The sequence below is a fragment of the Mixophyes fleayi genome, chromosome 4, assembly GCF_038048845.1.
Source record: "Mixophyes fleayi isolate aMixFle1 chromosome 4, aMixFle1.hap1, whole genome shotgun sequence".
In the NCBI taxonomy this organism is placed as follows: domain Eukaryota; kingdom Metazoa; phylum Chordata; class Amphibia; order Anura; family Limnodynastidae; genus Mixophyes; species Mixophyes fleayi.
In genome coordinates this window covers 224,750,207-224,777,141 of record NC_134405.1, presented here as the reverse complement: position 1 = coordinate 224,777,141, position 26,935 = coordinate 224,750,207, and the positions used below count along the sequence as shown (strand labels likewise).

Here is a 26,935-nt window from a genome sequence, read left to right as displayed (position 1 = left end):
GTATTTATTATTGGAAAAAAATCCCAATTTAATTCCTCATAATTTGTATCTATGGGGCCTATTTATCAAAGCTTAAACCATGCAGAAATGGCTGTTTCGGCATGGTTTAGGTATATTCTAGTATCCTTGATGTGTAACAAAACACAGGCGATATCAGAGATCTCCTGCATTAGGCTAAGTATCGCAGAATACTGCAGCCTCAATCATTCTGAATGGGACTGCTGTCTGGACCAATTTATCAAGCTCCGAAAAGTTCTGAGGATAACGTTAGCTGTTATAACCTAAGGGGAGAGCTTTGCAGGGGATCCAAAGATCCGTCCCCGGCAGGCTCCATGCTCCTCCCCTCAGTCCAATAGATAATTGTATTCTGAGCATGTAAAGTACATAAGCTAGGTTGGAATCTGGAAGTTAAATGGTTGCAATTGTGATAACTTTATTATAGAATCTTTTTTAAATCATTATGTTAATTAATTTCTTATCACTGCAATAAGAAATAATAATTAATGGTTAGAAAACACAAAGGGTCATAAATAGACCACTAATTCATTTTTGCATTTTATTTCAAGTACACAATCAGTATTTAAGCTCTCAATATTAATTTGTTGGATTGCATTTGAGAAACAGTGCAGTCTCTCCGGGCAGCTACGTGTCTATAACAAAAGTTATAAAGAACACCAAGTCATAGTTGCTTACTCTCCCGCAATGTCAGGGAGACTCCCGGACAAGAAATCCCAGTGTATACTAGTAAGCACTAAGCCAGCAGTTCCCAAAGTGTGCGCCGCGGCTCCCTGGGGTGCCGCGCCGCTGTCACAGAGGTGCCGCGATCGCCCTAGCAATAAAAAGAAGAAAAAAAACTTACCAATCATCCAGCACTGGATCCTCCTCCTCACGTTCGTCAGCCTCAGTGAGGAGCAGCAGCAGAGAGGACATCAGGAAAGAAAGGAAGTGAAGGGGGGGGCACAGAGAGACACGCTGAAGGTTGACACAGAGAGACACGCTGAAGGTTGACACAGAGAGACACGCTGAAAGGGGGGCAGAGAGACGCTGAAAGGGGGGGCAGAGAGAGACGCTGAAGGAGGGGGACAGAGAGAGACGCTGAAGGAGGGGGACAGAGAGAGACGCTGAAGGAGGGGGACAGAGAGAGATGCTAAAGGAGAGGGACAGGGTGTGAGATGGCGAAAAGGGGGGCAGAGTAATATGGTGAAGGGGTGCAGTGATATGATGAAGGGGCACAATGTGATGGTGAAGGGGCCTAAATACATCTTACGTCATTTTGACACAACTACTTAAAAAAACGGGACTACCTGGTAATTATTTTGGCTTAGGGGTGCCTTGGAAAGATTATGGTGACCCTAAGGGTGCCTCGAACTGAGAAAGTTTGGGAACTACTGCACTAAGCATTAAGGGGCAGATTCAATTCTAAAAAAAAATGCTGTGTAGTGTCCTGAAATGGCATGAGACACTACGCAGCCATTTTTTTTAGTGAAAGTACCGTTCACTTTTCCTCACACCCCATAAAGGTGTGAGCAAAAGTAAGCATTACTTTTTACTATAAAAATGGTAATAAAGCGCGGCCACGATGTTCTAAGGAACATCACGGCCACTTAAATCTGCCCCTATGAGTGATGTAAGTAGAGTGCCAGAAACTGATAACCACTAAATTAAAAGTGAGCTATAGATGTATTAGAGGTTTGTTGCATGCCATTATATAACATTGAAAAGTCTAACTGAGGATGATTAAATTCAGTCATACAAAATGCTAGAGCAAGCCAGTTATTATGTTAAACATTTAAAAGTATTTGCAAGATGTAATATTAACATCTGGATATACAATATCTTCAAGAGAGCAAAAACAGATGGTAATGATTATTTCAATCATTGAAGACTATTGCATTTCATATACTTTAGCAACAATAATGAAGATGGGGTCTAAGAAAAGAAAAAATAATACAATTGTATCATGGAAAATTTTCATAGTACAATTTGAAAAGAAATAAAAGATAGTCAATATAAGTAAATTCAAATGTATTTGTTAAGATGCTATGCATATGACAATATAACTCAGGTTGATTGCAAATATGTTTGTAAACTGTTAAAGCGGAACTTCTTAAGTAGAAGAGGAGAAGTACACCACAAAACAGTAGGCCTTATTACATAATATTACGTTTACCACTGCTAGCAGCAGGAGACAGACATTTTTCTTCAAAGCAGAGTTTAACATTAGTAGTTTATTTTATAGTGTTAGCGGGGCAAAATGATTATATGTGTAACTTTGTTTCTTTGTGATAACATTACATACCACTTATTGCATTTCCCTGTTAAAACATATACCATAAAAATGTTATACAAAAGGTCTACTTTAATCCCTTTAATGCAATTTTAACATTTTCTTCTTAGAAGAAACCCCACCTCCCCCTTACACTGTTTCTTGACAAATCATGTTAACCTTGTTAAAATACGATAAAGGTTTACTTAGAAATATGGAGTGAATTAAAACAGTACTTTTGAACTCTCTTAAGGTATTATTGGGGATGTGTTTATCCTGGCTGATCTGTTACATATTGACATACTTTAATGTGTTTCCAAGAAACCCAGCAGATTATGGGTTTGCAGCTCGGACTGATATTAACATTGATGCAATAATCAATTCGCCTTGGTTCCACATTCCATACCCAGGTATGATTTATTTATTTATTTTAAATCTATTAATAAAAGTGATCCTGTAGAAGTATGGTGTGAAACATTGAACAGAATGGAAGTATGTAAAGCATGATAGTATTTGGGATGTGGGATAAGATGGCATGAGCACATGGAGTGTGTAATTTTTAATTTAAAGTGTTATTCATGTGTACCTAGGACATAACAAAATATAAATATGCACAGCTAAGTGGAGAAATAGGTGCAATTAATGGAATGTCCCACAACACATAAAGGCAGGTATACAGTCAGACATACACAGTTCCTCCACTGCACACAAATGCAGTCCTTCAATCACACAACAGTGTTCATTGTTTAACCTTTCTATTTTGTAGCTTTAGTAATCTTTGCTAAATTTATCAAAATATGGCCAGTGTTAAAGGTATACTGTTGCATTCACCAAGGAAGTGTACAGTGACATCCTTCAGCACAATACACTTATTGTCCCTTTTCAGGTTATAATTCTGAGGGTTTAGATTGTAGAAAAATTTGGTGAGAAATAAAAGAATGCTAAAATTCAAATATGCTGGGAATTGTAGTATGTTGCCAGTTGTATGATCAAAATGAGCTAACAAGTAAACTACAATTACCTTTCCTACAATATACTGACAAAAATAAAAAGTAATATGGTTTCTGGCAATTCTACATTAGGTTCATATGTCATGAGACCCAAGAAGCACCAGGGTTTATTAGGTTACCATGGAACATGTAATTTTGTCTTGCTATTTCTGGGAAGTTAATAGTACTAATTGGGTCGGTTAGGATTAGACTTGGCTTAGGAATGAGTGGGCATTAAGATGCTGAATAAGAAATGCAAATAAAAGTTAGTAAGTACTGTGAGGAAACGGGCTGCTACTGGATTTAGAACTTTGTATTCATCACCCGTTTCTCACGGTTTAAGGTACTTTTTAATCCTTGGCCCAGTCTAAGTATATACACCAGAGCATCAGTGTATTATGTGTACTATTATTTCATGTTATTAGATACATTTTGCCCATACTATTACCTGCGATATTGTATGTAGTATAAATATAAACAATATTGCCATACTGTGTGAAAATATCAGAACAACAGCAGTCATTTTGCTTGTGCTAGCTAATGTAATTACCATTTGTCTAAAATGTCTATTGTATGGGGTGCAGCTGAGATGTGGTTTGTAATCAGATCAATGTCTGAGTTAACTAGTTGGCAGCCCATGTTAATTAGCTAGGTCAACAGGTAACCTGAGAGGTAATGAGGTTAGAACTTCTAATGACATGCAATGTGCCTCCACGGTAATATATTGGTTGAAATAGCATGGGGAAATGTATCAATATAAATGTAATTGTATCAAAAGGTATCACAGACTTATATTGTGTAACACTGCTGATATAATATGTCAAAAGTCTTACTGTTCCATGTAAGCGTGCAGTGTCATTCCTTGATGTACTATTGTAACCCCATGTCACGGGCACTAGGAGTCTTTGCCCAGGATATCACCAGATGATGTTCTTACCAGAGTAATATAGCTGATACTATGGTCCTCTGGTAGCAGGGTGACAACGGAACAGGAGAATCAGCAGATGGTGAGAGAATGCTCAAGGAAAGTCTATGACTAGCAGCAACTGGTAATGACTAGATGTATGTACACGAGGAACCAGATGGACAAGTAAACATGAGGAGAGTCAGTGGTCTACGTACAGCAAGTTGTACCACTGCTATAGTGAGGAGGAATGTCCAGGAGTAGAGAGGAGGTAGTGAGAGTCAGTGGTCTGCGTATAGCAAGTTGTACCACTGTCTATAGTGAAGGAATGGATTCCAGGTGCAAGTAGGTAATGGGGAAGTCAGTGGTCTGCGTATAGCAAGTTGTACCACTGCTTATGTGAGAGGATACTTGAAACTGGTGCCACAGGGAAACAGGAGTCAGTGGTCTGCGTTCAGCAAGTTGTACCACTGCTATATATATGTGAGGAGGGGCACGAGGAGATGAAGGGAATGGAATGCAGAGGATACATGGGGCACACGGAACCTGATCCCACGATGATAACCACAATACAATAATAACTGACAAGCGCTGCTTGAAGTATACAAAGTCACTATAGTGATCCAGGTAATAGGAAACAAAGTCAATAGTAACAATAGCTTCAGAAGATGGAAGACTCCGGAGATGAACACAACACAGTCCAGGCGCATATGCAATACAATGGCAAAGTCAATGGAAAGTATGCATACCGCGGTTCAGGAGAGCAGGCTGTCAAGGAGACGTGCAGGGATACCTGAACGGCTGAACGCCGGCAGGAGGAGAGACCACTGGAGGATGAAAGCAGTAATCAGGTTGGTGCAGCGCACGGAAGGTAACCAGTAAGCAATACTCAGGAAGCAGTAGTAAGTAAAACTGGAAACATGATGAACACGGGAGAGTTGAGGCTGTCTGGTATCCGGCAGTAGTAGCGGAGGCAGCGGAAGGAAGGCACGCTGAACACGGAAGAGTAGAGGCGGTCTGGAATCCGGCAGTAGTAGATAGGAATCAGTGGAGAGCTGACACGATGAACACAGGAGAGTTGAGGCGGACTGGAATCCGGCAGCAGTAGCAGATAGGAATCAGCTGAGTGCAGGCACGCTGAACACAGGAGAGTTGAAGTGGTCTGGAAACCACAATAGAAGTAAACAGGAATCAGCTGGGGCTGAATACACGAGGAAACACAGGAACACCTTCAGAGGCTCATGGGGAATGAGACTCCAAGATCAGGCAACCAGGTAATGATCACAGGTGGTTTAAATAGGAAGGGGTTGCCTGATCATCCAATCAATTAAAAGCAACAGGTACTGAAGGTTTCATAAGGGCTGCACATGCGCAGACCCTCAGGATGGCGGACGGCCACGGTTCCTGAACACAGGAGAAATGGCACTCACAGTCCGGTGAGTGACACCCCATGTGTAGTGTATCCAGCCAAAACAGCTAATTGAGTCAAGCCATTCTATTGTCTAATCAAGAAAACAGGGACAGTATGTCTAGCAGCTAAATTGTTGACTGGGAGACCCCTTCTGTAAAGGGGAGGTTTGAGACATTTGACCCTACTTCCTGTGGATACAGAAAATAAGATAGGGCGAGGAGAATGCCAGGAGAGCGATTCTAGTTTGGAGGATCCTGGTGTAGAAGACATCAGTGAAAAGGACTCTGGGCCAGGCATTGTGGTGCCGATGGAGGGAACCCTACCAGGACAGGGTTGGTGTGAGCTAGTAACCCACGCTAGGAGACACCATAACTGTTTTGCTAAACGGTAGTGGTAATATTGCTGCAGGATACATGCTACCATGTACCCTGTAACTTGTGAACGTCTTGTGGTGTTGTGCTGTCGTAATAAAGTCTTATTTTGGATATATCCTGGTCTACCCGAGTGAGTTGAATCCCACAGAGGGTAACTTCCATCCCAGCTAAGGGTGGTATCCTCACAAGTACCATGATCTTAAAATTATTATTTTGGGCTTGATTAATGTTGGAAATGGCTTACTGTATATGTGTGAATATGGTGCTTAAATGATTGCTTCCAGATAGTGAGACTCAACATTTTTGGGGTGGTGCACATAAAAAAAGAGTAAAGATTTTTACCAAAGTATCAGACAAAAACACACCACGTGATGTTTTTGAATCTCTTCATCTGTATGTAAAGGTTTTGTTACATCATTTAAGAAATATGACTGGAGCGTTTGGCCCATTAAATTGGTTGCCAACAGCTATAATTTCCATATCATGCATGTTCCATTTACATTTTTAATCATGTTGATGATAAAACGATCAGAAGAAATTACCTTTCCATTTTAGCACTATCCAAGCTAGCAAATTGTTAAAATTAGTTAGAAATTATAATTATGTGGCAAAAATGCAACACAGGCTCCATTCGAATTTGTCCCTAATTTCTTCAAAAAGGATAGATGCATGGAGATACAGTTATTTAATTTGAGAGCATATTGAGGCAAATAGAATTAATTATTTTTTTATAGATTTAAATATCCTAACAGAAACCTGAAGAAATAACCTCCAGTATACTTATGCATTATTAAGGTTTTTTGTTATATGGTTCACCTTAACAAATTCAACTGTTGTTACAAGATTAATAAATGAATTTAGATTTGAAGAAAGTGATTTGTGTTTGACCTGGCGAATGGCAGAATTAGATGGACAGTCCTTCAATTAGATTGAGACCCCAAGAGCTGACCATGTGCTCTCTCCCACACAGGATTTTAAGGTGGCTCAAAATGGGACAGCATTCAGAGGGGCAGTGTATATGCTAATGTGGGGGAGTAAAAGTCCCCTGGGAGCAAATTATGGTTTGTCCAAAAATAGGACAAAAGTTTTGACCTTCCATAAATTTTCTCAGACATATTCCGAGACATAACTCCCCCTTCAATAAATCAGTCATAACTCTCACACATTTACATATCGAATATGATGGAATTGCAACAATATCAAATATCATTCCAGAGGACATGTGACTAGTGTGGTTTCGCTCTACAGTTAGTATATATACTTCACAACCCTTGTGCGGTTTCTCCCCCCTAAGTACAGAGTGACACACTGATATCGCAAAATGTGATATATGAAGGCATGTCCTTTGAAGTAAATATTTCTTACTTGCATTGGTATCATTCTACTTTTGCCTGTTCTCACCTAGAGGGCTACTTTGTTTTTATAATACCTATTGAAAAGAAGTCTAGTCTAAAAAGGAAATGGCATACAGGATCAAAGGCAACACATGGCTGTGATCTGCTTAAGTTAAAATCCTGAAAGAATGTCTGCGTAACCTAATTACCTCCCACTGACTGATTGGTCAAGTATTTCAAAGACTTTTATCTGAGGGGAAATCATTTATGTTCCTATTTATCAGTCCAGATTGGTTAGAACAAAAATAGATACACAGTGGCGCGTTACTCAATAATGATTAGATGTCCCAATAGTCAATATTTTGCAAACACTTGCCGATGTCCAGGCGGCTGCCAATTCCAGATAAACCAGATAGTAATTCCAGAAATGATCTCAAAGCAAAACAAATGAAACAGGGCGCCAAAATAGTGTAGAACTGTTAGATCATTAACAATACTATATTAACTACAAATGTGCGTACCAATAGATAGAATATTCCCCCTGTGCACCAAGCCTCTCCAATAGTGAACTTTAATTCACTTCGCTTTTCTCCAGGATTCTCGTGGTGTCAGGGTGCTGATGCATGAATCTAGTGGTGAATAGTATTTCTTGTGCTGTTTTTCTTCAAACGTATGGAAGTCGGTCATCTCATGATCTCAACCCTCATCTCCTCTCTTTTCACCCGAACAACAGAAAACATGTGAAGATTCCATGACTACAAACAAATAAGAAATAAAGTTCTTTTTTCTGGTACGCACAATCACTATTGGAGAGGCTTGGTGCACAGGGGATATGCATGACAGCTATATATTTCTTTCTGCTCTGATTTGCTTTTGATCACTCTATCTGACTCTGCTATGAGATTTGGAATATTCAAATTTATATAACACATGGGGAATATTCTATTTATTGTTATGCACGTTTGTAGTTAATATAGTATTGTTAATGGTCCAATAGTACTACACTATTTTGGTGCCCTATCCCATTTGTTTTGCTTTTAGATTCCTATATATCAGTTGAATATTTTATTTGAGTCCTGGCATTTAATATTTTATTTAGGCCGTCAGCCTGATAGATTTATTCTCTGAATTAAGATAATTTCATATAGATTGCACACGTCGCTATTTTCCTGTTCATGGGCACATTTAACTCATCAACCTCTTTGTAAACAGCACCTGTACAAGAGTGAAATAATTTTTTACTGTACTTTACAAAATATGTTACTACAGAAGAGGTGTTACTTCAATACTCAAAATTCAGTCAATAAATCAATGGATCCAGATAATAAACATCCAAGGATATTACAGGAGCTCTGATTAATGCTTGTAGTACCATTAACCAAACTTTGGCCCAGATGCATGAAACTTCCTTATTGAATTTAAGGAAATTTTTATAGATATAGATTATAAATGCTTTAATTTAAGCCTCCTTAACACTAAAGGGTAAATATATCAATTGGAGGTTACTTAAAACCGCTGATTCTCCGGGAGTTGACATCATTTTTTAAAATGGCAATTTTTTAAAGGCAGAATCCGATGGACTTTGCATTTAATAACATTTACGTTTTAAAAAATGACAGCAAATTGCTGTGAATCTGCTTTTTAAATAACCCATGATTCATATATTTAGCCTTAAGAGACCATGCTCAAAGACACATAAGGTCTTTCTAACCCCTCTTTTATTAGCGCTTCAGAGTTAATTAAAACTTAAGAAATTTGAAGGATGAGAGGATGCAAATTAAATTATAATATAAGTGATCACACAGAATTAGCTTGTCTTTAAACTCTGTTATGCTTAGAGCAGCATTCCCATGAAAAATCACTGTGGCAGGCTATAAGAAGAATCTTTGCAATTACCATATTTCATCGGTTTGTTTCTACAGTTATAATTCTGCACAGTCTGCACAGTGACATGTGATTACCATGGCAACCAGTCTTGTGAGGCTGTGAGTGTGACTGTCAGCTATACGTATACTCTCCAGAGAGATTCTGAAAAGGAGATAATGGTTCGATAGAGAACATTAAAACTATGATCAGATGCATGATTAAACGTACTTAACTCGCTATTTAAAGAAAAAAGTTACATGGAATTGTTTCTTTAACACATGTTAAAAATTGAAACTACAGCCAAATTTGTTGTTATAGGTCATATGTGGCTTCTATAAGGTCACCTTTTTGCATCTATATGCGACCCTATGTCTCTAATGCATCTATTGTATATACACATATATTTCATATAGAGTTATAGAATATAGATTTACTGTGTGTATTATGTATGTATGTATATATATATATATATATATATATATATATATAGATATATATATTTGCAGATGTACATATATGTATTTTTTTACAAATGCTGTTATATATAATATATTGTAAATAACAATCTGCTTTCTATACGATTATTTATATAATGGAACAGAAAGGAACTAGGCTTTTGGTTCCGTTGTGCATCTATCCCCAACTTCATCAACCTCATCAGTATTCTGATCTTTCAGCATTCGACCCCATTTAGCATTCCCCTCATAATCATATATACCCCGTAATCATTCTTACCTCCCTGTAATCCTGTATACCCCTCTGTACTAATATATAACCCACTAGAGCCATTTATGTTCCCCGTAACTGTTTATAACATCTGTAATTCGACATATATGCCCCCCAGCCTTTTATACCACTGTAATCATATAAACCCCCTGTATCTATTTATAACTTCCTAGTAATCTCACCCTTAGCATGTCTTACTGTAAGCTTTTATACCCATTGTAGCCATCCAATTTCAGCCTTCTTTTACCCCTTATAGCCATTTCTGCCGCCATTGTCCATTTATGACACCTGTAGTATTATCCCAGTTCTGTGTATGTTTAAACCTTGTTAAATAATGGCAGTAGCTTACTTAACACCTTAAGTAACAACCAAGCATTTCTAAAGGTTTAAGTAAGAGAATTTAAAGTAGCTAATTTGCACAGAACACAGGTACTTATCTAAGTTGTTTTTACATCTCTTAGTTAACAAAAGTGGCCGCTAAAGGCCCTTACTTGATAGACTTTATTACTTCACAGATTTTAGAGCATCTGTGGGTTTATAGACAATCAGTGCTGACAGTTATAAATCCATTTGATTGGATGACGACTGCAGTTCCACTTCATGGGAAAGGCAACAGGAAAGAATATGACATTTTAGACATGTGTGCCTCAATAGTAGAGAAACTAAAGGAATCACTTTTTTCAAAAACTAAATTGTCGACTACTGTTGAATAAATTACAAGATCCAAAGTAGCATGTATTTAGCATATTTTAGATTTTTTAAGGTATTCAACACAGTACCTCACAATATATGAACTCAGAAACTCAAAATCCTTGGATTTGACTGAATCTCAAATTGAATACATTGAAATGTAAAATAATGCATAAGGGAAATAAAAATCCAAAAGCAGAATACAGAATTAATTGTGTAATGTCAACAGAGGAAAGGGACCTTGAAGTTATAGTTTCAGATGATATGAAGGTAAGCAGTGCAGTCAGTCAGTTGGATAATCTATTAGAATACTTGGTTGTAATGAAAGAGGTATTAATAGTAGGAAAAGGGAGTCTATGTTGCCCCTTTATTGGCCACTGGTATGGGTCCAGCATAAGGGGCCATATCTTCAAAGACATTCATAAAATAGAAAAAAATGAGAGAATGGCTGTTAAAATGATGTGTTGACTGCATAGCCCAACTTATCAGAAAGACTGAGGTGAAAGTGTACAGATTAGAGAAGATATATGATAAACCTGAAACAATAGCAACACTCAAATATATAAAAATATTAACATTATATATTAATATTAATATTTTTAAATAAGAGGACTTCTAGAACCATGGGATAAACTTCAAAGTAAATGGAAGAAGACTACAATGTAACAAAACTTTAACTTTTTAATAGAAAGGGCAAAAGAAGCATGGATTTGTCTCATTACAGTTGCTGTAGGGTTCATACAGTAAAATAATTTAAGAATATATGGGACAAACTCAGTTCTATTACAAGACTTAGGCTGGTTATCCACTAGCATTAGGAAAACACCGGTGGCACCATATGTCAAAAACATTCTCGTTTGACATGTGGTCGTAACCAGCGTTTGCACGTTTGGTCTGGCCGCAAACTCCATTGACCCAGTGAATGTAAGAAAGTACAGCGGACAACATCCAAAAATGTATTTGTAAAGCATCTTTTTTTTATAATGTTGTCATTTTCTTAGCTCAGAGACAGATAATATTGTGAAAGAGAACTGCAAATCAGTAACAGCTATTTTGGACTCTAGTCTTTAGGATACAGTTTCCTTATGTAGATTTTAGTTTTGGATGTAGATTGTGATTTCTATGAAGAGGGAAGAAGAAAACATAGCAGATCTTAGTGGAAGCCCATAGAGGTAAATGGTAAGACTTTATGGCTTTGCTGAATGCCAGCACTTAGTGCTCCGTTTTCTTGAGCAGCTGCTTTTAAAATAAAACAGACTGACTTTTTAAGATTTGCTTCAGGGAAAGCAGCATTCCTGCTACACATTATACATCTTTAATCCTTTCCTTGTATGGCTCTGGCTAATAGAGATCAGATGGTTTCTCACTTAGGTCAATTCACTGATGTTAGTAACATGCACAATAACACAGGAAACAAATAAAATAGGATTCACTTTCTAAAATGTTGATCACTACTACATACTTTTGTTGATTCTTTCACTATACTGCAAATCACTCAATTTTTTACTTCTTCATTTAAATATATGTTAAATGTATTTTACAGTCAAGAAAAATGCCTTGTATCTGATTGATTAGTCTATCTGTCCTTGTGTATCAATAGTGAAGGCAAAATACACATAGATGATTATTATCATGATTATTTCATATTTGTAGCATGTAATGGGTTTAGTACAAATTATCTATGGTGACAATTCCGACAGGGGCAATTCCTACAAAAAACCCCCCGAAAGAATGAGATTCCGAATGTAAAATAAAAAGACTTTCCTTTAACCCGACTCTGGAGATCACCAATGGAAGCACAATGCTGAAATTAAGCCATTCTGATTGAAGAACTGTTCGCCATTGCTGGGTGACGTCATCGCGACGGCCTTCAATCAAAATTTAAAGTGGCAATGTGGGCTTAAGTGTTTAAGCACCTTACGTCTCCCTACATTGCCGCTTTAAATTTTGATTGAAAGCCGTCGCGATGACGTCACCCAGCAATGGCGAACAGTTCTTAAAACGGAATGGGTTGATTTCTGCATTGTGCTTCCATCGGTGATCTCCAGCGTCGGGTTAAAGGTAAGTCTCATTATTTTACATTCGGAATTTAATTATTACGTTGTTTTTTTTTGTAGGAATCAGTAGCTTCAGATCAACGTTAAGGAGCAATAGAGGTCTGTAACTGGTGCATAAGGTGTGATCCTTCCCTGGTTTTGGGATCACTACAATATTAGCTTGGGTGGTGAAGGGATCAAAGGAAGCACCTTCTATAATTTGATTAAACATAGAAGTCAAATGGGGTTCAAGTACCTGCGCAAACTTTTTATAGTACTGTGCGGTACTACCGTCTGGTCCTCGGGCTGAGGAAATTTTAAGAGATTTGATGGATGCCAGGACTTTGTCTTGTGTAATAACAGAGTTCAGGTGGGAAAGTTGGACTGAGGTGAGCTTGGGGAGTGGGGTATTGGTTAGGTATGTGCCCAAGTTCTGCTCAAGGTCCAAACGTAGCGGGGGCCCAGGTAGATTATAGAGGGATGAATAATATTCTCGAAAAATACATAGAATAGAGGAAGGGTCATATGTAGTAGAATCCTGAGCTGTTTTACAAAGCTTATCGATTAAACCTGCTGCTCATTTTTTCCGTAATTTACCAGCCAGCAAAGCGTCTGCTTTATCTGCCTTATCGTAAAAGCGCTGTTGAAGTTTTTGCATTATACGAGCCGCCTTCCGGGAGAGAAGGGTATTTAATTGGCCCTTTAGAGAGTCTATTTGTCAATAGACTAGGTTCCGGACATAGTTTGTGCTGGGTGAGCAAGGCGGAAATTCGCTGTTCTAACGAGGAGATCTTTGCTGCTGACCTCTTTCTTGCTGTAACAGATGCACTAATCAGCATCCCACGAATCATGGCCTTGTGAGCTTTCCAAAAGATTCCGGGCGCCATAGAAGGGGACGAATTCTCCAAAAAATAGTTAGTGATAGACGTGTGGAAGGATGATGCGGCAGAGTCATTCAGGAGAATCGAATCATCCAATCGCCATTGTCTAACGCTAGGAGGTTGGTAGATAAGATCTAATAATATGTATACTCCCGCATAATCAGTCTATGAAAATGGGATAATGCCAGCCTGGGTTGTGTTGGGCGTGAGAGAGAGAGAGAGAGAAACATGGAGTATGTCAATACGGGAGTATAACTGATGGGGTGCTGAGAAATGAGCATCGTCCCTAACCGTTGAGTTTTTGAGGTGCCAGGAGTCGTGTAGGTTATATTGTTTAAGTAGGGAGGCTAGAGTCAGTGAATCATTAAGGGAGGAGGGGTTCAATTTTGTAGAGGAAGGAGAAGATTTATCTGAGGACAGATCAAAGACTGCATTAAAATCTCTGCCTATTATCAGGTGTCCTAGTGGTAGCCTCTCCATATGTTTAAATAGAGTAGTGAAAAGGGTACTTTGTCCTTGATCAGGGACATAGACAGATACTAGGGAGATTGGTTTAGAGCGGAGAGTGCAAGAAACTATAAGAAAATGCCCCTCTGCGTCTGCATATGTAGAAGTATAGGAGAAAGGAACTTTACTATGAAAGAGTATCGCAACTGCTCTTTTTTGCAATTGTCAGAGGCGAAAAAGGACTGTGAAAATTGTATACCTTGGAGTTGAGTAAGAGTACCTGTGAGGTGGGTCTCTTGTAAGAAGACTATGTCTGCCTTTTCTGTCCTACAGGCTTCCAAGACTATAGTGCATTTGCGAGGGGAGTTAAGCCCATTCACGTTAATAGAAAGAAGTTTCAGCGCCATTTGAACAGTTGTTCCTACATTATTATTAACCTCAATAACACTAATTTGCAGTCATTTCCAGTCAATTTTGACCACCTCACAGGTCACAATATTATTTTCATACACTTTCAGCCAAATACTGCAGCGAGCTGGCTGGCTGCTAAGCGACAGAGCAACGGCACAAACACACGGCAGTTCATAGCACATCTAGGAAACCTTGCCACACAGCAGTGGCAGAAAAAAAGAAAAATGGTGGAAGATGGAATTGTTCTTGGGCCTTCCCACACACCCTTATGTAAGATATTAAAAAAGGACAAGTACAGTTTAACAATGCAAGCACTCCAGCGACAAGGAGTGCCACTTTTGTGGCTGAAGTGCTTGGTTTGTTTGGGCTCCCACAAAACAAGCTGACAATAGCTTAGCTGCCTTAAGCCCAACAGTGCTGTCAATGACCTCTACATTATTAAACCATGTCTGCTTATGCAGCATCTTTAATCTCCTTCTCCTCTGCGGATACCTCCCTCTCATCCCTGAAGAACTGCCAATCTTATGTAGACACAGGAGTGTATATTAAAACTGTAGTGGCCTTAGATCTGCTTCAGACAGACTGTGACACTGAACATGTGTGTGGGCAGCATGGAATCCATCATGTTGGAATATACTGCATTGAACAGAGATTTAAACTATTATATAGATGCAGTTGAGGAGACTGTACCTAAGGTAAAACGTGACCCATCGGATGAGATCACAGATTTAATAGAGCTTGTACACAAGAGATACACTGCCCTTCAGAAGAATAATACAGAGGAGGCCCTGAGGCAGGACAATAAAGATGTTCAGTTTAAGAACAGCTAAGAGACCTGAGAAAACAAATGGGTGTGTCAACGGCCCCTGCAGACTAAGTGTCAGGTGCCATCTCCGCACCTCCGTTGGGTGCCGGAGACGGACGCCCTCTGCCCACAGCTCACGTCCCGTTGCGAGGCAACGGGACGTGGTCACATGATCGCGGCGTTTGCTCATGTGTGATGTGCCGCTTTTGTTGCCAAGCAACACAGACGCTACCCGGCGATCAGCTGAGACTGATCGCTGGAAATCCTCCTACCAATGATTTCCTGTTGTCCTCTATTTAAACCCCACTCTGGCACCATTAGGGTGCCAAAATATTGGTGCCACCATGCTCCAGCGTTATCATTATTCCAGATTTCTCCTGTGTGCTGATTCCTTGGCTTGTCTGACTACTCTCTCGGATTTCCCTTTGTACTTCGCTGCCCGCACTGGTATTGACCCTCGGACCGTTCCTGATTACTCTTTTGTCTTCTCTCCGTGGTACTGCGCTTCTCTGGTTTCGACTCGGCCTGTCTGACTACTCTCAATTCATTGCACTGGTGACTATCTTGGAGAACCGCAACCTGCGCATCACACGCAGCAAAAGCCCATACCTCCTTGCGGGGGTCCCTGGTGAACACCAGTGGCGCAATAGACTCCACGCCTCTCAGCTTAGTAGCGCCAATACCAGTCAGTGAAATTCCTAGTGAAAGATGTGACACTAAGCTTTGGAAGATGAAGATGAGGAGATCGCTGTCACCCAGAGCACTCCTATAACATAGTTGGAGATGGTGAACCTAGTGACAAACAAGGTATGTGGTCACACGTACGAGAGAGAAGCAATTGAACGGATGACTGAAAACTAACTTCAGAAGGGTAAATCCGCCAAGTGTCCAAAAATTGGCTGTGATCACTCTGACATGATTATATTGGATCTTGTTCAGGTAATACACTAAAAAGAACCATTTATTGACATTCACAGCAAAAAGCAAGGTCATCACTGAGCTTCGAATTAATCCCAATCCCCCAAAAAATTAAATACAGCTAGGCACTTTTGGCATAAAGTGCAGATTACAAACACATTGTGCAATACTGATGAAACAGCAGCAAAGTGAAAGGTTTGAGTAATACATATACACGACAATTACTTCTACAAGCAACGTTGTTCTTTGTAAATAAAACTGTTGTCTTTAGACCGTTCAAAGAATAATAATAATAATCCTCCACCATTTATTGAATGTTGATAGTAGGATAAGGTGGAGTTACGGCAGTGGTGTCACAAATTTTGGTCAATTAATTTAGAGTAGACCAGACCAGATGTCAAAATGTTGTGCTGAGTCATCTGCATCATCAATGGGAAAGCTAAGTTTTGCAGAGCATACAACGGTTTATATCACATCTAGGTAACATTGTCACACAGTGGTAGCTGAAAAGAGAAGTATTGAAAGATGGAATTGTCCTTGGGCCCTCCCACCCACCCTTATGTTGGATCTTAAAAAGGACATGCACACTTTAACAAACCAAGCACTTTACACTCAAGGCGTGCCACTTTTGTGGCTGAAGTGCTTGGTTTGTTTGGGCCCCCAAAAAACAAGCAAACAATGGGCTTAAAGCACCAAAGCTAAATGTGTATTTTATGAATTCTACAGTGGCAAGATGTTGCTGTTGTCATCAACCTCAACTTCATCCTCACCCTTATTAGTATGTACATCATCCTCACACATTATTAATTCATCCCCACCTTTACAGAAGTCTCTGTACTTTGATGTAATTGGCAGTAAAGGCCTTCCTCGTGGAAATTGTAGTTCATTTTGATGAACATCATCTTTTCCACATCTTTAGTAAGTAGCCTTGTACGCCAATCGCTGACAAGGTTCCCGGCTGTGCTGAAAACTCTTTCTGAGTACACACTGGAGGGGGGGCAGCTTAGGTATTGCAAAGTGAGTTGGTAAATGGGGCTCCAAATTCCCTTTTTGTCCTCCAAGTATGTAAAGGGACTGTCTGAAGTGTCTATTTTTATGTTGTCGTCAAAATAATCCTCCACCATCCTTTGGATGTTGATAGCAGGATCAGGTGGAGTTACAGCAGAGGTGTCACGGTTTTCTGTTAATTCTTTTAGACGAGACCAGATGTGAAAATGTTGTGCTGAGTCATCTGCATCATTCCTGGATCTCTTGGGAAAGCTAAGTTTTTTTCCTAGCAGCAGTTGACTGAGAAACTGATGGAGGAGACGCCATCCTCTCGCGTAACACTTGAGCTGTCATCTTGCTCACCAGGAGTTCCCTGCATATCTTGAGCTCTGGGTCAGTTGGAAACAAAGATGTCACGGGCACTAGGAGTCTTTGCCCAGGATATCACCAGATGATGTTCTTACCAGATTAATATAGCTGGTACTATGGTCCTCTGGTAGCAGGGTGACAACGGAACAGGAGAATCAGCAGATGGTGAGAGAATGCTCAAGGAAAGTCTATGACTAGCAGCAACTGGTAATGACTTAGATGTATGTACACGAGGAACCAGATGGACAAGTAAACGTGAGGAGAGTCAGTGGTCTGCGTACAGCAAGTTGTACCACTGCTATAGTGAGGAGGAATGTCCAGGAGTAGAGAGGAGGTAGTGAGAGTCAGTGGTCTGCGTATAGCAAGTTTTACCACTGTCTATAGTGAAGGAATGGATTCCAGGTGCAAGTAGGTAACGGGGAAGTCAGTGGTCTGCGTTCAGCAAGTTGTACCACTGCTATATATATGTGAGGAGGGGCACGAGGAGATGAATGGAATACTGAGCATACACGGGGCACACGGAACTTGATCCCACGATGATAACCACAATACAATACTAACTGACAAGCGCTGCTTGAAGTATACAAAGTCACTATAGAGATCCAGGTAATAGGAAACAAAGTCAATAGTAACAATAGCCTCAGTAGATGGAAGACTCCGGAGATGAACACAACACAGTCCAGACGGATATGCGATACAATAGCAAAGTCAATGGAAAGTATGCATACCGCGGTTCAGGAGAGCAGGCTGTCAAGGAGACGTGCAGGGATACCTGAACGGCTGAATGCCGGCAGGAGGAGAGACCACTGGAGGCTGGAAGCAGTAATCAGGTTGGTGCAGCGCACGGAAGGTAACCAGTAAGCAATACTCAGGAAGCAGTAGTAAGTAAAACTGGAAACATGATGAACACGGGAGAGTTGAGGCGGTCTGGAATCCGGCAGCAGAAGCAGATAGGAATCAGTGGAGAGCTGACACGATGAACACAGGAGAGTTGAGACGGTCTGGAACCCGGCAGTAGTAACGGAGGCAGCGGACAGCAGACACGCTGAACACAGGAGAGTTGAGGCGGACTGGAATCCGGCAGCAGTAGCAGATAGGAATCAGCTGAGTGCAGACACGATGAACACAGGAGAGTTGAAGTGGTCTGGAAACCACAATTGAAATAGACAGGAATCAGCTGGAGCTGAATACACGAGGAAACACAGGAACACCTTCAGAGGCTCATGGGGAATGAGACTCCAAGATCAGGCAACCAGGTAATGATCACAGGTGGTTTAAATAGGGAGGGTTGCCTGATCATCCAATCAATTAAAAGCAACAGGAACTGAAGGTTTCATAAGGGCTGCACATGCGCAAACCCTCAGGATGGCGGACGGCCACGGTTCCTGAACACAGGAGAAATGGCACTCACAGTCCGGTGAGTGACAAAAGAGAAGACATAGCTGGCGAAGCAAATAAAGTACTTGACCTACAATTCCGACATACTTAGCGGAATGGTTTTGTTTTATCTCTTCCTTCAGTTTCTCAAGCTGCTTTTCCAAAAGTCTAATTAAGGGAATCACTTGGCTCAAGCTAGCAGTGTCTGAACTCGCATCACAGATGACTACTTCAAATGTTTTCAGCACCTTTCACAACACGGAAAGTATTCTCCACTGCGCTTGAGTAAAATACATTCCCCCTCCTTTCCCAATGTCATGGCTTGTGGAGTAAGCGTGGATGGCTTTTCACTGCTTCTCCATCCTCAGAAGCATATATAGAGTGGAATTCCACCTTGTTACCACCTTTTGCTTCAGTTGGTGGCAGGACAAATTAAATTGTTCTTGTAGCTGCTGCAATCTCCTACATGCTTTTGCATAATGGCGGAAATGTCCAGATATTTTATGGGCCACAGACAGCATCTCCTGAACGTCCCCGTCATTTTTCAAAAAGTTCTGCACCACCAAGTTGATTGTGAGAGCAAAACAGGGAATATGATAGAATTCACCCAGCTATAATGTAACCTGCTTGTACAAGTGAGGAATAGCTTTTCTTCTAAAATGGTGTCATGATGGAATTTGGTAACAGAGACAAGAACTCAATTAACTGTCTAAAACCAGCTGCATTAATAGTGAATATTGGACGCAGATCTAATATTAGCATAGTCGCCATGGCGTCTGTGATCCGTTTTGCGACTGGATGACAGCTTTCATACTTGCTTCCTCTTGCAGAGGATTGTTTAACATTCAATTATTGCAAACTACTAGTATTCTTCTTCTTGGTCTGCTTCTGGGTTGAAGATCCACCCCCAGCAGCAACAGCAGCAGCAACCACGTGATGCTCAATAATTCTTCAGTGGAATCATGGATAGTGGAAGAGTCATCTAGCCTTAGCAAGTTGAATACAGGACAAACTCAGATCGCTACAGAGGATATTGATAAGGACGGTGTTGTGGGTGTAGATTGCAGGTGCCGGGATCTAGGTGAGAGAAGGGATCTAGCTGATGCTGGACTGCTTGTTGTTATTTTTTTAGCATAAGTTTGAGATTTTCCCATTAGCTTGCCATGAACTCGCTTCAAATGGCGTAACATGGATGAGGTTGCTAGATGGTTAAGGTTCTTACGTCTACTTCCTATGGCTTTACAAACACTAGAAATGGCTAGACAACTGTTGTCAGGATGTGGGTAAAAAAAATCCACACATAAGAGGTGGAGTTTTCAAGCTTATGCCCAGGCATGAAAATGGCCTTCTTCTTATCACGTGCAAGAACTGTTTCCACTGGTGCAGCGCATACACAAACAACATCATCATCATCAACATCCTCCTTAGCACCGTCGTTAGCTACACAAATATCATCCTCATCCTGTTGCAATTCCAAAGTGGCATACTCAATTTGTGTATCACTGGCTACACTTGGGCTGCTCTTCCACACATCTGCAGAACTGCTGAAAGGTAAGTATTGTATCAGAAAGGTCAGGCTTACACCTAACACTCGTGGATAGACTCTCCTCAGGGATTTGTGTCATTTTAGAATCTGAACATACTGTTTCTTCTAATGCCTTACTATTTTCTTCCAGCTCGGGTTTTACATGTAAAAGTATTTGGGCACCACTTTTTGAGTCAGAATGACAAGGTCTTGTATCGTCATGACTGACCTTACAAGAAGATGGCTCACTTACAGTTACAGAACTAGCACTCATAGAGAAAGGCTAAGGTCTGATTCTTTCCTTGCCACTGCGTGTGTAGAATGGCATGTTGGCAATTTTAATTTTTTCAGCACTTAACTTTGCCTGGATTAAAGGTGTTTTTTCTTTACCAAGGTAAAAGGTGCTTTTTACATTTTTGTTTCCCTGACTTAAAAGCACTATGCACTTTAACATAGACTTTAGCGGATGACGTAGAGGGATTACTATCAGCATGACTGGTGCCTGCAGCTGCTTCATGTTCCTGGCCTTCTGTGGACTGATGTGAATACATTTTGATGACACAGTACAAATGTGACTTTAGACTTTTAATAATACTGCCAGCTCTATTATTATAATTTCGGTTTCAGCACTGAAAACTGCCACCTCTCCTGTTTCAGGGTGAGCTATGGCACAGCAGCATGTCACTGGAGACTTTTAATAACACTGCCAGCCCTATAATGTGTCTTTCAGCACTGAAAACTGCCACCTCTCCTGTTTCTGGGTGAGCTATGGCACAGCAGCATGTCACTGGAGCCTTTGAAGAACACTGCCAGCCCTATAATTTGTCTTTTAGCACTGAAAACTGCCACCTCTTCTGTTTCCGTGTTAGCTATGTCACAGTACATTGTCACTGGAGACTGCCAAGAGCACTGCCATCCCTCCTCTTTCTCTTTCCTTAATGATGCTGCCCAACTGCACTAGAGACTGCCAACAACCTTGATAACCCTTCTGTGAAATGGGGCAGGATCTCCGTGGAGTACGATACTTATAGAATCCAAAACTCACAAGATCCTACGAAGCAGTGATGACGCTTTGCCTCGTTTTCACTTCTGAGGGCGTGCAAAAGTACAGAGCTGAGCAAAAGAAATAAAAATACAACATAGTGTGATATTGTAATAACAAATTTTCTATACTGTGATATGTGTTATTCTTCTTGAATTTTTTTTATCAATCCATAATTATTTTTCATTCAGAATCCTCTTATGTGAATCCACTCACCAGAAGTCAAATATATATGTGCCTTGTAAATTAAATGTGTTCCATATAAATTATCTCTCCATCCGATTCCTTATGTGAAAACACTTACGAGATAGATAAATATAAAAGGCCTGATTAATAAATAAAAAATCATAAATAAAATCTTTGAGAACATGGAATTATGATGGTCCCTACCAGACAGAAAATAGAAAAAGGCCTGTTGTTATATATCCCGGGAATGCAATCCTCTTCTTATGTGAATCCACTCACCAGAAGACATGTTTATTTCTTCTTATGATTCCACATTACCGTATATTATACGGAGAAAAAATCAGAACATTGTGATGCAAGTATTCACCCTTCACTAAAATATAAGTATTTTGAAATCTTACTTATGATATGGTTTATTCACATGTATGAATTTTATTAACCTATATGTTTCTGATCTTTATTCACATATATGTTTTTGATGTTTCATTTTTGGGTATGATATGTTTATGTGATTACTATCAGCAGCGCTGAGTATTCCTATACAGTTACCTGTTCACTATTTATTTATTTAGAATGTTGTGGGATTCCAAGAGGAAGAGCAGCAGCAGATGTGTTTAGCGCAATCCATCACTTTTTACATCTGTATATGTGTTTACATCTCCCATAAATTAAAGTGAAAGGAGGCTAAAGAGAACCATGGAATACCCATCAAGAAAAGTGATCTAAGTAGTGATGCTGGCAGGGAGCACTTCCTTTTGATAGCAGTGCCAAGGTCATTGTGGGTCCACTGGAAAAATCAGCATCTGGACATCAGTACATTCTGGTAGTGATAGACTATGCCACCCTCTACCCAGAGTCAATATCTTTAAGAAATATACACTTTAATACCATAGCTAAAGACTTGGTGCTATTCTTTGCATACTTGGGAATAACCAAGGAGATTCTGATGTACCAGATCACTCCAATTATGTCTGCTGATGAAAGACGTATGCCAACTCTTAGAGGTAAAATCTGTTTGTACCTCAGTATGCTATGCCTGGATGGATTACTTGGAAGAACATTTTATTAGAGCCCTGAAACACATTTTAAGGAAGGTGATAGCACAAGAGATTGGGATCCAATCCTGTCATAAATATTGTTTGTTGTTTGGGAAGTACATTAAGTTTCTACAGGCTTCAACCTTTTTGAGTTGCTGTAAGACAGACAACCGAGAGGAGTTGGATGTGTTAAGGGAGGGATGTGGGAAAAAGACAAGAGAATCAAACCTTGTGCAGTCTGTAACTCATATGCAAAAGAAGTAGCTAAGATAGACCTTGCAGTACAACAAAAACTAAAAGGCAAAGAAAGACTACTATGACAGCAGTGATTCTCTCCTTTCAACCAGGGGACAAAGTATTATTACCTATGAAAAAGAGCAAACCCTTTGCTTACTGCCAAGAGCCCTATGAAGTAATAAAGCACATTGGCCCAGTAAACTATAAGCTGCATCAACCCAATAGATGAAAAGTGGAGCAGATATATCATGTCAACCTCCTTGAACACTGGCAAGAAGAAACCAAAACCCCGGCAATGGTTGATACTAAGGTTCAGGAACCTGAAGTTCCTATGTGGTTGGATACTCCCCAGGCCAAAGGGACCAGGCGGAAATCATGGTACACAGGTATAAAGATGTCTTCTCTTTTGCTCCAAGACATACTGAATTAATAATAATAATATAGCATGATATTTTTAATCCTCCTGGTGTGATCCTAAGCCAGGAGCCATACCGGATGCTGGAGGCTAGACAGGAGATCATAAAAGAGTAGATTGAGAAATTTATACATTTGGATGTGACAGAGGAGTATTTAACTACATTTTAATTGGCAAATATAACTTTCACAAATGAGCAGTATAGCCCGATTATGAAGGATTCAAAACTGACTAGACCATTTTTTTAATGATATCAGATGCTTAAATAGTGTTTTAACATGTATACCATGCCTATAGTTTATACACTGATGGAAAACCTAACTAGTAGCATGTATTTAACTAACCTAGAGTTGACAGCAGGTGATTAGCAAATTCCCCTTCCTCAGAAAGTGAAACAGAAGGCTGCTCTTTTGCACTCTTCCATTACAAGTTACTCAAAGTGTGTTTGCACAGAGCTCCTGAGACTTTTTAAAGAACCATGAAAAACTTTTGAAACCTCATAGGGCTTATACTATTAGATATTTAGACAACATTTATATATGCTACAGGGATTGTGAGTCACATCTGCCCAAATTTGAGGCTGTCTTAATGTCCTCAAGAGCAGTAGGGTTAAGAGAAAACCCAGCCAAATGGTTGGTGGAGGCCAAATATTTGTGCTATGTTGTTGGACATGGCCATGTCATGCCACAGAGAGTTAAGGTATAGTCGTTAAAACAATCATATAGGCCTGAAAAGGAAACACAGTCTGTACTATTCTTGGACTAGGTAACTATATCCAGACATTTTGTAAGCCACTTCACCATGAGGATGGACCCATTAACAGAGTTGATAAAAAAAAATCTGTCCCAAGCGATTAGTTTAGTTAGAATTTAGTAAAAGATTTTTTCTTTAAACAAATGCCTCTGTAGGTATTGGCCATGTTGTCACAGGTCAGAGAAAGAACAGAAAACCCAGATTTTTACCTGAGCCATAAGCTACCCCTTGGAGAGTTCACACAAAATGACTTGCTGGTTTTTGGCTCTACATTCATTCTGTTTCTCAGTCAAATATAGAATAGGGTTATTAGACTAAAATACAGATGCAGTGTCAGAAAGTTTGCATTGCCCCTTGAGTCTGCATCACTTAACTTGGTTCGGCAAGGGGAGTGTGGCAAAGTGTATGATTTACCACATGTTTAGCACGGAGTCTTCTCTCATTGCTAGCAGGCTCCAGGGTGTGGGTGCCATGAAGTCTGTTAGACAGAGAAAACAGAGCACCTCTTCTCAAACACAGTGCCTCCTCTTGAGTGTCGTGTTCTCTTTTCAGGGTTGTAGCTCTGGGCAACTTTTACTAGTGGTTGATTCATGAAACCCCCACCCCTACTCACAGTAAGTGGCTGGAAATGACTCTCACACACACCATTTAAATATGGTAAACCTACTTGACATGTTTATTAAATGACCTGACCATTAGAAGCCTAGTAAATCAGTGGATAACAAATAAAGAAAGCAGAACTTGTCCTCCTATAAGACTGCGGAACACCGTGGCTCCTTACAGATCTATGATAATAATAAGTGACAATAGCCATGAAAAACAAGTTGTATATAAAAGACAATAGTACATATGATATGTGGAAGGCTAGCATACACTTTAAAACTGCATAACATTTAGCAATGACCAAGTGTAAAATCAGCATAAACATTGGTGAAAATGGTACCAGTTCAAGATAACAGAGATAATAAATTCAATACAAAATTTTCACTTTTAGCATGTAACCATTCAAACTTGGAAGCTGACCCAATATGGGCAGTATTCACATTTAGACCTATAGGCACACACCATAAAGTGGCTAATATAATTTAATTGGAAAAAGATTGGGATCAAATGGATTAAACTCTGGGCATGATCCCATGCTCCAAGTCAGAAAAAGATGAGGGAGTAACATGTAGTGCTGACTATTTCTATAGTAAATGTAACAATGAGTTACATTGAGTCCCTGTATAAGACTAGTCAAGATAATGCTTGAAGAAAATTATTGAGGAAAGTAGTTCCAACAATAACAATTACTATGTGTAGCTTATGTGTAGAAGATGAGGGTAAACATAGACACAGCATAGGATCGGTTCTGGACTGTCTCTGAATCTCTAGCAGCTTCTTTTATGACTATAGCAGCTTGTTCTCTGTCTCTGGCATTTTACTCTCTGACACTGGCAGAACCCCTTTGGAAATTGCAGCTTTTACTCTGATACTGTGATACTGTGAGTTTTCTCTGTTAGACTGGCAGCTTTTTCTAAAGGAATGGCAGACCTCCTCAGTGCATTCAGTTTTTCAATATTGTCTTTGCCCACTTTAGCTATACCTCTTTCTACTCTCTTCACAGTACTTATTCTTCCAGCAGTTTCTTTGCATACTGGCAGACACACTGGATTTAGCTGTGCTTTTTGACTTTCCCCACCGGCTCCCCTGTGCCTGGAAGCAGTCCCATCAGTGGCCACATCTCCTTCCTTTCTGGTCGCACTCCTATACCTCCCCTCTCTCTCGTGCCATACGACTTTGCATTGACGAGCTCTGACATACCTTCTGGTCTCTCTGCTCCTTTGGGTGTGCTGGGCTTTTTAGTTTTTAACAGCCTCTGTGAACAGGTGAGCGTTGGGTCCAGGGCTTGCATTTGTAATTTGTATTTGGGTTTGTATTTAACTACATTTTACATGGCAAATATAACTTTCACCTTTATTAAAGAGTCAAGACTCTATTCTCTATTGTGCATATTACACCTAATTACATTACTATATAGTGTACAAATAGGATAATGAATTTGTCACATTTAATGCTAAGACTCAAGCCACATCTCTATGCATTCTGAATGCTATCCTGGGGAATAAGTATATTCACTTTTTATCCTGATGTACACCTGGCGCAAATATTAGTGATGTACAGATGAACGCATCTTGAGATGTATAAATTAGAGATGTGCACGGACCCCTTTATTTTGATTTTGGTTTTGGTTCTAAAACCCCTTTGTGTATTGATTTTGGTTTTACCCACAAATCCTGAAAGCTTTTGGTTTTGGATCTGGGTTTAATTAGAAATTATGAACAATAGGTAAAATCATGTGATTTTGAGCTGTTTTTGCACCTAAATTACTATTTATAGCATTAGCATTCATTTACAGTCATTTACAGACTTTTTTATACTGTCCAAATTTTCATCAAATTTGACCAAAGGCTGCAGCTAGCTGGCTGACTAAAATTAGTGACAGTCTAGTCTGTCCTGGCCCCTTACAGCAGTACTGACTGTACCCCCATGATGGCAGCACTGAGTGGAAGACCAGCGCTGTACATTGGGAGAGCTCTGTGTGTCTCCCTGTGTGTCTTAACTAGGGATGTGCACCGGCGACTTTTGAGGTCTCGTGTTTTGTGTTTTGGATCCGGATTTTCGTTATTTTTGAGGTTCGGATTTGTCTCGCAAAACACTTGACGAAAGGTCTCGGTTCGGATTTAAGGTTTTGGATTCGGATTTTTTTTGAAAAAAACATAAAAAGTTTAAAAATCAAGTTTTTGGGCTTATTTTCACTCCTAGGCTATTATTAACCTCAATAACATTCAATAACAAGCATTTCCACTAATTTACAGTGTATTCTGAACACCTCACAATATAGTTATTAGTCCAAAACGTTGCAACAAGGTATCTTTCTGGACTGCGTAGAGGAGTGGGTCACCACAA

General features: G+C 39.9%; 1 protein-coding gene across 1 annotated transcript in view; it reads left to right on the top strand.

Annotated features, from left to right (window-relative positions):
• LOC142150799 (solute carrier family 23 member 1-like) overlaps positions 1-26,935 on the top strand; it is a 214,763-nt gene that overhangs the window by 56,218 nt on the left and 131,610 nt on the right. The window contains exon 7 of the mRNA XM_075205984.1: positions 2,520-2,676. Within this exon, the coding sequence (XP_075062085.1) occupies positions 2,520-2,676 (157 nt within the window). The remainder of the gene's footprint in view (positions 1-2,519; positions 2,677-26,935) is intronic.